The 10,556-nt window shown below is 37.4% G+C and overlaps 1 protein-coding gene across 8 annotated transcripts in view; it reads right to left on the bottom strand.

The window, feature by feature from the left end:
- MYBPC1 (myosin binding protein C1) overlaps positions 1 to 10,556 on the bottom strand; it is a 101,461-nt gene that overhangs the window by 65,302 nt on the left and 25,603 nt on the right. For 5 of the 8 annotated variants that reach the window (XM_039471862.2, XM_039471865.2, XM_039471863.2 and 2 more), the window contains exons 4-6: positions 3,666 to 3,704; positions 2,738 to 2,773; positions 999 to 1,109 (exon numbers count right to left, since the gene is read on the bottom strand). In XM_039471862.2, coding sequence (XP_039327796.1) covers positions 999 to 1,109; positions 2,738 to 2,773; positions 3,666 to 3,704 — 186 coding nt within the window. The remainder of the gene's footprint in view (positions 1 to 998; positions 1,110 to 2,737; positions 2,774 to 3,665; positions 3,705 to 10,556) is intronic. The other 3 variants (XM_039471864.2, XM_039471867.2, XM_039471866.2) reach the window with 1 other exon arrangement.

Consider the following 10,556-nt stretch of genomic DNA (forward strand, 5'->3'; position numbering starts at 1 on the left):
ATGAACTATGACCTAGCACGTGTGTAGATTTGGAATCACCTTATGGAGTGAGTTGTGATAATGACAGCAGACACTGGCTCAGAGCATTATGGTGTGTCAGGCACTGTTCAAAGTACTTCACAGCTAGGACAGCTAGGTCCCATTATTGTCACCATTTTACAGATGGGCAAACGAAGGCATAAAGAGGTTAAACTGTCTTTCCAAGGGCAATAGTTAGCAGGAAGCAGATCAAGATTGGAACCCAAGCCACCTGGCTCTGGGATCCAGGCACTGGATTCCTATGTGCTGAAGGTTACTGAAATCATAGCTGTGACTCATTTTTTCAGGTTGTAAAGGGTAGAATATTATCTAGCCATGAAAAGGAATGAAATACTGATACATGCTACAATGTGGATGAACTTTGGAAACATTATGCTAAGTGAAAGAAGCGAGACACAAAAGGTCTTGCATTATCTGGTTCCATTAATATGAAATATCCAAAGAGACAAAGCAGATTAATGGTTTCCAGGGCCCAGGGGGAGAGGGCAATAAGGAATAACTGCTTAATGGGATATAGGGTCTTTTTGGGTGATGAAAATGTTTTAGAAGTAGATAGAAGTGGTGGGTGTACAACATTGCAAATGTACTAATAGCCACTGAATTGTTTACTTTAAAATGGTTAATGTTATAAGTGAATTTCACCTCAATTTTTTTTTTTTTTTTTGAAACAGAGTCTTGCTCTGTTGCCTAAGCTGGAGTACAGTGGCATAATCACAGTTCACTGCAACTTCCACCTCCCATCACTGAGATTACGGGCATCTGCCATCACACCCGGCTAATTTTTGTCTTTTTAGTAGAGACTGGGTTTCACCATGTTGTCCAGGCTGGTCTCGAACTCTTGAACTCAAGTGATGTACCTGCCTTGGCCTCCTAAAGTTCTGGGATTACAGGAGTGAGGCACCATGCCTGGCTCACCTTAATTTTTTTAAAAAAGGTAGGATTGAATGCTAGGCACTCACCAACTTTCACTGTTCCTCCTTGAGGTTTTTCAACAAACAAGACGGACACTTGGGAGTTGGCATTCTGCTTGTCTTGTTCCTCCCCAGCAGGTGATTCACCAAGGGACCATTCTGATGAGCAGAAAGGAGGAAAAGGATCATTTCAGGGCCAGGCTTTTCTTAGGCAGTCTTACCTGGATTTGTTGTTCTCACCAACGCTGTAGCTTTTCTTTGTATATTAAACCTAGATAAATACAACATCATTCTTTCCACCCCCAGCAGCCATCAGTAGAGGGGAACTGATTCCCATTCTTCAGGGGTATCTCTTCCATGATGGGGCAAAGAGCATTTTGTAATTCCTAGCTATAGTGGAATTTTCCAAGTAAGCTGTTATTCTCTCTTTGTTAGTGGCCATAGTTCCTTTGTTTCTCCATCCTGCCTGTCCCTTAACAGGTAAACAATGGTGGTCAGTGTATTAAAGCAGTACTCTTGGTGTTTTTCTAGGTGACTGACTACAAGGCCACATTGATACAACTACATTGGAAAAGACTAAAGGGATGGGTCCACTGGAGAGTAAACTGATGGGTCAGAGAGCCAAGCCTGGCCTGGTATTTCTAAATTCCTTGCTTTTGTAAGAGAGTTTTATTAGGGTTATACAGATGTGGCCATAGTTTGACAAGGAAGTAATAGATCATGACCTGTGCTACAAATTGCAAGGATACTAGCATTGTGCTGCAAGGGGAAACAAAACAAAACAGAGAACTGGAAAGAAAAAGAAACGGTTTCAGGCTTTCCCATGAAGTGAGACAAGCTGGAAATAGAGTTTCTTTTGCATCTTCTAGTTTGCACTCTGGTGCTTAGTTTACTCTGTAATCAATTCCAATTCTAGGATAGTAGAGAGAACTGTAGAGATATCCTCTGTCTCTGAGCCGAATGCAGAGTTCAGGTTCAGCCACTTAATAACTGGAAAAAAAAATGCATAGGTTGCCAACTCTCTGCTTGTTAATGTTTCTTGAAAAGAAGGAAAATGCACATTTAATTACCTTATTTTTCATGTACCAGTCATGCTTGATATTTCTATCTGTAGTAGACCATTTTCACAGTGAAGTTAAGCATTTTCACAATCATGTGACTATCACAGTCATATGATTACACATTTTTAAACACCCAAGTTAATGTTAAAATTTTATGTTGTTTGTGTTTGTGATATTAATAGGAACAAAAGTGATCTTTCACATCTACAACGTGAGGATAAGTGTTTCTATTGTTTTGTTCACTTCTATACCTGCAGTGCCTCTAGGAGTAGTTGGCCGTAAGAGGCCCATTATAGGATCATATTAAGTCCTCAGTGAAAATTTATTGAATGAATGAATAACTTCACAGAACAGGAGCTACAGCTGACAGGATGCATTTGAAAGTGTTTTATTATCTGTGTTTAAAGTTCTATAAGAATGTGAATTATCATCTTACTTTGGCACCCAAAGTTATGAAGATTGAGCTCTGTGTATTTGCTAATTATTAAAAATGATAGAACAAACCTGTGGTCTATGTGGCTAGATCCTTGAATGAGTGTATATCATGCAAAATTAATTGTTTCTCAATACATTAGTTTTCTTGTAAGAGGAAACGTAATGAAAGATTGCTATACAAACTGCAAACTGAATAAGACAAGGATTAGAGTCAATACAGCTTCAAGAAATGAGGTCATTAGTGATTGTATTAGGATGAGGTCAGGATGCCTTGTCTGGGCTTGTGCTCACCTGAATCTTTTCTCTCCAGAGCCCGACTACCCAAACCTGAAAGGAAAGTGTAATTTGGGTGATGTAGAGGGGTGGAAAAGTGATAAAAATTGAGTGCTGACTTCAACCTTCTTGGAGTCCCCTAAACCCTGTCTCCTCTGGTGATAGGAAGGAAAAAAACCCTATAAGTTGGCTTGGATGGAAAATCGGTAGAGCTCAACTATGAAAGCATCTATAAAAGTGTATGTCTTATTTTAAAATGATAGAAACATTTAAAAATCCCGGCCAGGCATGGTGGCTCATGCCTGGAATCCCAGCACTTTGGGAAGCCAAGGCAGGTGGATCATTTGAGGTCAGGAGTTCAAGACCAGCCTGGCCAACATGGTGAAACCATGTTTCTACTAAAAATATAAAAATTAGCCCAGCATGGTGGCGTGCACCTGTAATCCCAGCTACTCTGGAGACTGAGGCACGAGAATCACTTGAACTTGGGAGGCGCAGGTTGTAGTGAGCCAAGATCGCCCCACTGCACTCCAGCATGGGCAACAGAGTGAGACTCAGTCTCAAAAAAAAAAAAAAGAAAAAAAGAAAAAAAAAAAGAAAAGAAAAGAAAAGAAAAGAAAAATTTTAAAATTCAAATACCTAAGTTTAAAGAACAGGGGAAAAGGATGGTTATGGAGTGAGAAATGGAAGACAAATATGTTGACTCCTAGCATTTATACCCAAGATTTACCAATCTTATTTATTTCTCAAAGAATGTCTCTAAGAAGTTTCTCATGTAAAACAAAAACCTGTCATTAAAGCTAACATTTCCTTCTTGGTGCCAGCACAGGCAAAACCTGGTTCCCCTGCTGTGTACTGACTCAGCGAGGAGGCTCTCTGCCTTTTCTTTTCCTTTACTTTCAGTGCATAATTTAAAAGCAGGGAGAAGGGTAGAAATTATCCTAACCTGGAGGCAAGGCGCTAGGCGGGGAGACTTCCTCTTCATCTGAAACAAGAAATAGGAGTAAAAAGTCAAGGAGAAAAGGACTTCATCCCAAGTAACCTGAGAAAAGAGAAATCTGAAAAAGAAGAGGAGAAACCACACAATACACTTTCAACTGCTGAGCAAGCCTTAGAAGACGTGGTACCTGAAAAGTTAAACCTGAGTATTTCAGGCAAAGAAAGAAAAACAAATAAATAAAAAGTTGATAAAGTAATGTAATCCAAATGGAAGCGTAGATTTAAAAATGGAACACTGCAAGTGTTTTATGTGACTGTTTTAGGTCAGGAAAAAAATGAATGCTAAAAATCAAACCTTGATGAAATCAATAATGGAGGTGGTTTTCAAGTCCTGATTTTGTAACTAAAGTGAATGACAGACATTATTCATATATCACATTCGTTTGGACACAGACATAAAAGCCTATATATGTACTGTCTGAGAACTCATTTCCACCCAGAAAACATTGTGATTAATTGCTCTTCAGTATCTAAGAAACAAAAGTCAAGATAAATTAATATAAATCAATTAACTTTATAAGCTTTTTTAACATAATATTGGTGTTGGACAATGCTGTATAATTAATATTTACCCATGTGCATTTATGAAATTCAAAATATGTCTTTTAGTGTTTATGTGCAGAATATTTCCCCTTTGGAAAACATCTGAACTTCAAAGTCCACATTTGATTTATTTGTTTTGGATAAACAATTTAGTCAGCATACATAATTGACCTACAAACTTCAGTAGAAGGACAAATTTTAAAACCGCTTGGAAGACTATCTCTATAAAGGTGATTTTTTCCAGGACGGTAACCAGATGCAACCTAACCCAGCACTGTCATAATTGGCAAAGGTTCAGTGGGCAGGAGCTTTGTGCTTTTCATGATACAAATGCCATAAGAAAAAGAACTTTGGCATTAGTTCTTGTTTCCTGTTAGCAGAGGAGGAAAACTCAACCTAGTTATGAGATCAATCGCAGCACAATGAAAAGCTGCGCTAACTAAATAAGAATGTTAGTAACAGATGATGCTGGTGTGAATAACTTGTGTTTTATTCTACAGCCCATCTCCCCAGTTAGTGTTTGTATTCTCAGCTAGAGGGTTAATATGTGGTAGAATGAGGACTTACGCAAGGTATAAGTGTGAGTAGCATTTTACCACTATGAAAACAAGTACAGTCCAGTTAGAATAAAACCAGCTGGACTCTAAATTACACACACCTTAATGATAAGACTCCCCATCATTTGTGAATGTAAAACAATTTAATTTTAAAATGTTAACACTATAATATATAATACAGCTATTATAAATGCACATAGTATATTCTATAGCTGCCAGGTTTACTTTCTTAAAATTTTTAAATTTTTTTTAAAGGAAACTATAAGTTACACTGTGGTTAAGACTTATATCTTCATCCTTGAAAAAGCCCACATTCTATCCCAATGATGTATGGACTTACCAGCCCCAATTGTTAAACACCTGGATCAAGTCATAACCAGCTTTATTGCAAAGGACCCTGTACACATTTATCAGTTCTAGTACCTTAGTAGTTACCCAACAAGCCATTAACATACAGAAACATTCATCATGAGAAGCAAGAAATACTACCCATTCCTTCTGCATTTTAGTAACTTGTTACTCCTGAGCAACAGTACTCACATCACTGAGGTCTGTGAACAGCCAAAGTTTACATTTTACATCCTTAAAAAGGCATTTGGTGTGATCTGAACCTCTGCTCTGCTCTTCCCAAAGCATAAACTAGTGTTTTTATAAATAATAAAATCTTTATACTTAAAATAGTAGAATATTTGTGAATTTACAGCCTGGGCAACATAACAAGACTCTCTGCAAAATAATAATAATAATAATCTTTTAAATTAGCCAGGCTTGGTGGTGTGTGCCTGTAGTCTCAACCACTTGGGAAGCTGAGGCCAAAGGGTTACTTGAAGTCAAGGAGTTGGAGGCTGCAGTGAGCCATGATCATGTGCCACTGTACTCCAGCCTCGATGACACGATAAGACCCTGACTCTAAATAGAAAAACAAAAGCAAACTAGAATGTGGATTTCAAAATGTAAATGTATATGGCTGTAAAAAATAGGCTACGCAAAACACATGCACAGGAATGTTAAAAAGTGCTTTAAAGAAAAACTGACAAAAAGACATAAAATAGTACATTTTAATATAATGTTAGAATATTTACTACAAGTATTGCCTACTGGCCTGAAATGTTTTGTCCCAAATTGTCAAACAGAGATATGGTTTTTTTCTTTTCTTTTTTTTTCTGTGAGACTGAGTCGTGCCCTGTCACCCAGGCTAGAGTACAGTGGCGTGATCTTGGCTCACTGCGACCTCCACCTCCCAGGTTCAAGCGATTCTCCTGCCTCAGCCTCCCAAGTAGCTGGGTTTGCAGGCACCCACCACTGCGTCTGGTTAATTTTTGTATTTTTAGTAGAGATGGGGTTTCACCATCTTTGACAGGCTGGTCTCGAACTCCTGACCTTGTGATCCATCCACCTTAGCCTCCCAAAGTGCTGGGATTACAGGCATGAGCCACCACGCCTGGCCCAGGGATATGTTTTATTACTTTTTAATAAAATAACTAATATTATGTATTTATAATGTATTAATACGATATATTAATATCATTACTTCAGAATCCAATTGGTGATTCACTGGGTAATGTGGGATTTTAGATTTTTAACAGGAAGCTCTCTGTGGTCAAAGAGGCTTGAAAAATGTTAGGCTGGAGTTAAATGCTTGTATATTACTGTTTTGTGTTCACGTGTTTACTGCAGGACATCTGAAAGCTCTGAATGTGCAAATAATATGTCCTGGAAATGGGGGTGATAAGAAATGATATGGTCATTAGCACCTCCCAAACTTAGTTCATTTTGAATTTTTTCTTCTGAAATAATGTACATATATTCACATTCCACAAAATTGTGCATTTGCCCAGCGTAGGTATTTCTGAGCTATTAAAGAATTCTGTATTTCAGGAGACTGTGAAATATTTAAAATTTTACATTATCAAAAATAAAATACCTTGGCCGGGCATGGTGGCTCAAGCCTGTAATCCCAGAACTTTGAGAGGCCGAGGCAGGTGGATCACAAGGTCAAGAGATCGAGACCATCCTGGTCAACATGGTGAAACCCCGTCTCTACTGAAAATACAAAAAATTAGCTGGGCATGGTGGCATGTGCCTGTAATCCCAGCTACTCAGGAGGCTGAGGCAGGAGAAATGCTTGAACCCAGGAGGCGGAGGTTGCGGTGAGCTGAGGTTGCGCCATTGCACTCCAGCCTGGGTAACAAGAGCGAAACTCCGTCTCAAAAATAAATAAATAAAATAAAATAAAATAAAATAAAATAAAATACCTTGTAATTTTCCAATATTATTATTTGCCATAAGTTTAATTCAGTATTTAGTACTTTATTCTTGTCACCTATTCAAAGGCTTTTACTTACTGAAGTGTATAAGAATCTTGATTTAAAGTCCTGTAAGAATTAACAGAAATGAAGTTAAAATTCAATCATATCCTAGAAAGGAGCTTTCTTTATTATATGTAAACTAGAAGCTTGAAACATTTTGGGTCGAATGAACACTTTATAAAGGTTTTGTGGTGGTTTACTTTTTGTTCGTGTGCCGAGCGTAATGAAACCTTGAGTTAATGATTTAGAACATGAAATGATTGAGAAGAGTATTTCCATAGTTTCATGAAATTAAAGTGAAGGAAAATTGTCTTTTTTTTTTAGTTCTGTTTTTCATTTTTTAAATGACTATTATACTTGAAGTTCTGGGGTACATGTGTGGAACGGGCAGGTTTGTTATTTACATATGCACATGCCCGTGGTGCTTGGCTGCATCCATCAGCCCATCATCTACATTAGGTATTTCTCCTAATGCCAATCTTGTTTTTAAAAAATTGATTGATACATAATAATATATATATTTATGAGGTACATGTGATGGTTCATTACATGCATAGACTATGTAATGATGGCAGTCTGGATTTTTTTGTTTGTTTTTTGAGACAGAGTCTCCATCTGTTGCCCAGGCTGGAGTGCAGTGGTGCAATCTCAGCTCACTGCAACCTCTACCTCCCAGGTTCAAGCAATTTTTGTGCCTCAGCCTCCTGAATAGCTGGGACTATGGACATGTGCAACCACACCTAGCTAATTTTTGTATTTTTAGTAGAAACAGAGTTTCACCATATTGGACAGGCCAAACTTCTGAGCTCAAGCAATCCTCCTGCCTCAGCTTCCCAAAGTGCTGGGTTTACAGGCTTGAGGAGGTACCATGCTCAGCCAGCAGTTTTTCAGCAAAAATTTGAAAGGCGAGTAGTTTTAAAGTCTGCTAAATGTTAAGACTATTTGGAAGACATGCACAATCATTTTAGACTACGAAGGAACACATATTAATGCAGTGCTTTACAGCATCATGAAAGTCTTCCTCTAGATCACCCAGCAGTAATTGCAAAGAGCAATGACTTTTCAATTGGCAAGCTTTGATTTATTGCACATAAATTTTTGAATTTGAGGAAGTGCTAGAAAACATAATCAACATGAGCAAAGTTTACTGTTTCCTTTCTTTTATTTTTATTAATTAATTATTTCTTTTTTAGACTGAGTCTAGCTCTGTCGCCCAGGCTGGAGTGCAGTGGCGCCATCTTGACTCACTGCAACCTCCACCTCCCAGGTTCAAGCAATTCTGCCTCAGTCTCCCAAGTAGCTGGAAATACAGGTGCTTGCCACCACGCTCTGCTAATTTTTGTATTTTTAGTAGAGATGGGGTTTCACCATGTTGGCCAAGCTGGTCTCAAACTCCTGAGCTCAAGCAATCTGCCCACCTCTGCCTCCCCAAATGCTGGAATTACAGGCGTGAGCCATCTCACCCAGTCAATTTCCTTTCTTTTAAAAGTTGCTTTGGTCCTGGCACTTTGTTTTACATTGGGAAATGTAGTTAAGATGTTGGGATTCTGACCTTAAATTCTCAAAAAATTGCCTGGTTGGATTTGGTTGAGTTAGATGAGACTGAAATGTTTGGCTGTTCTTATTTGCCGTAGAAACTAGGTTCTATTGCTAGGAGGCAAATGAAATATCCAGATCTTTCTGGTTGTGTCCAGTTCAACAATATGTATATGAAAGATGTAGCATCTTACAAACAACATTTTCAAACGAAACAAAAAATATAGTATGTAAGTCATATTTCATTGTTTTTCTATTTAAAAGTGGTGATGATGAATACATAAACATCAGATTTTGACTTTTTGGAATATGACATACAGGGAAACCACAGACTCAGAGCAGGAGGGCTATCTCCCCTAGCAACCTAGAAGAACAATTTACCAAAGCAGAATTTTATTCATCTGTAAGTCATGGGAAAATAGCATTTGTAAGACAGTAAAAATGATTATTTAAACAACTGAAGTTCCCAGAGAAGAACTCCTAGAAAGTAGGGAAAGAATCCAGTCTTATATTACAAGCCTGGGATTTTAGGGGAGTACACATAAATACTTCGGAATGAGAGTGAGAGACTTGTAACTGAATAAAAACCTCCAGAGATAGTAGAATGTGTAAATTCTTGTAATTATCCAAACTCTATTGAGCATAAAATAACTCCTACCTATGGCTGATTTTAAATTGCCTTTTAAAATTATTCAAGCAATATGAACTTGAGAAAATTGTTGCGATTTAAGAATAAAGACCAAAAGCGTATAAAATTCAAATATATGTGATTTGTAAACAAATAGTTAAATGCTGATACAATACCTTGTTTGATTGAGACAAATTCATGAATTCCTCAAGCAGAGTAATCAGTTGTAGTACATACTGGTGTTTGTGACCAAAATAACAACAGCAATAAAATATGGGAGACAATAACAATAGCTAACATTAATTCATTATGTTTTGAGGCATTCGGTTAATTTATTGCATTTCCTTAATGAGATGATACATGCCTTCACACTTTGATGCTTATAAAACCATGATTTATCCTACAATAAATAGGTTCATTTAATGAATTTTTTCTTCCCCAAATCAATCTTGCCTCATAATGGCTGTGTCTTCTAATCGAAAAGTGTGGTGATACTAATTTTTAACAAAGTTCATTACAAAGAAGTGATGTAATTAGAATACAAAGATCAAGCCTGGAGAAATTTTAGTAGATGGTTGATTGTCTGACACCTAAAGGTAAATTGTACAAAAATACTTTAGCATGCTAGTAAAAAGCGCCAGAGTAATATTACTGCAGATTTAAAATAACCTAAATTAAAAAAAAATAAATTCTTTTAACTTAAAATCTCAGGAGAAAGTGTGTTGGAGCTGCTTCTGATTCACTTCCTCATCTGCCAATCACATTCATACGAAAGGAAGACTTCATCTCAGGTTATGTAAGATATTTAATACACATAGGGTTCATTCACGATAGTTTATATGGTGAATGCCTGGGAAAAGAAAATAAGTTTTTATTTACCTTTTAGTGATTATCAAAAGCAGTAATAAAAAAGTCAGTAACTTTACCAATTGAGCTTACAAAAAAAAAAAAAAGATACAGACTCTAAACTAATACGATGTAAAAACAAAATATCAGTACTTAGGCATGGAAATGAGTAATGGTCTTTAAAGTGGTCCCTGTTTCTAATGCTGCTGTCACTTTTGGGACCAGCCACAAAACCAGTTTCAGAGGTTTCCACAGGGCCAGCTGTTGAGGCACAGCAGAAACCTACTCTAATTACCCTATGTTCAGACATAGGATGTTGGATCTTAGTTGATGGAAAAAAAAGTATGATCCCACTTGATCACCCACGTTATTCTCTACACATGGCCCTCTGTGACTCTTGTCTGCTTCCAAAACTTAAA

Source organism: Saimiri boliviensis, chromosome 7 (genome assembly GCF_048565385.1).
Source record: "Saimiri boliviensis isolate mSaiBol1 chromosome 7, mSaiBol1.pri, whole genome shotgun sequence".
Lineage (NCBI taxonomy): Eukaryota > Metazoa > Chordata > Mammalia > Primates > Cebidae > Saimiri > Saimiri boliviensis.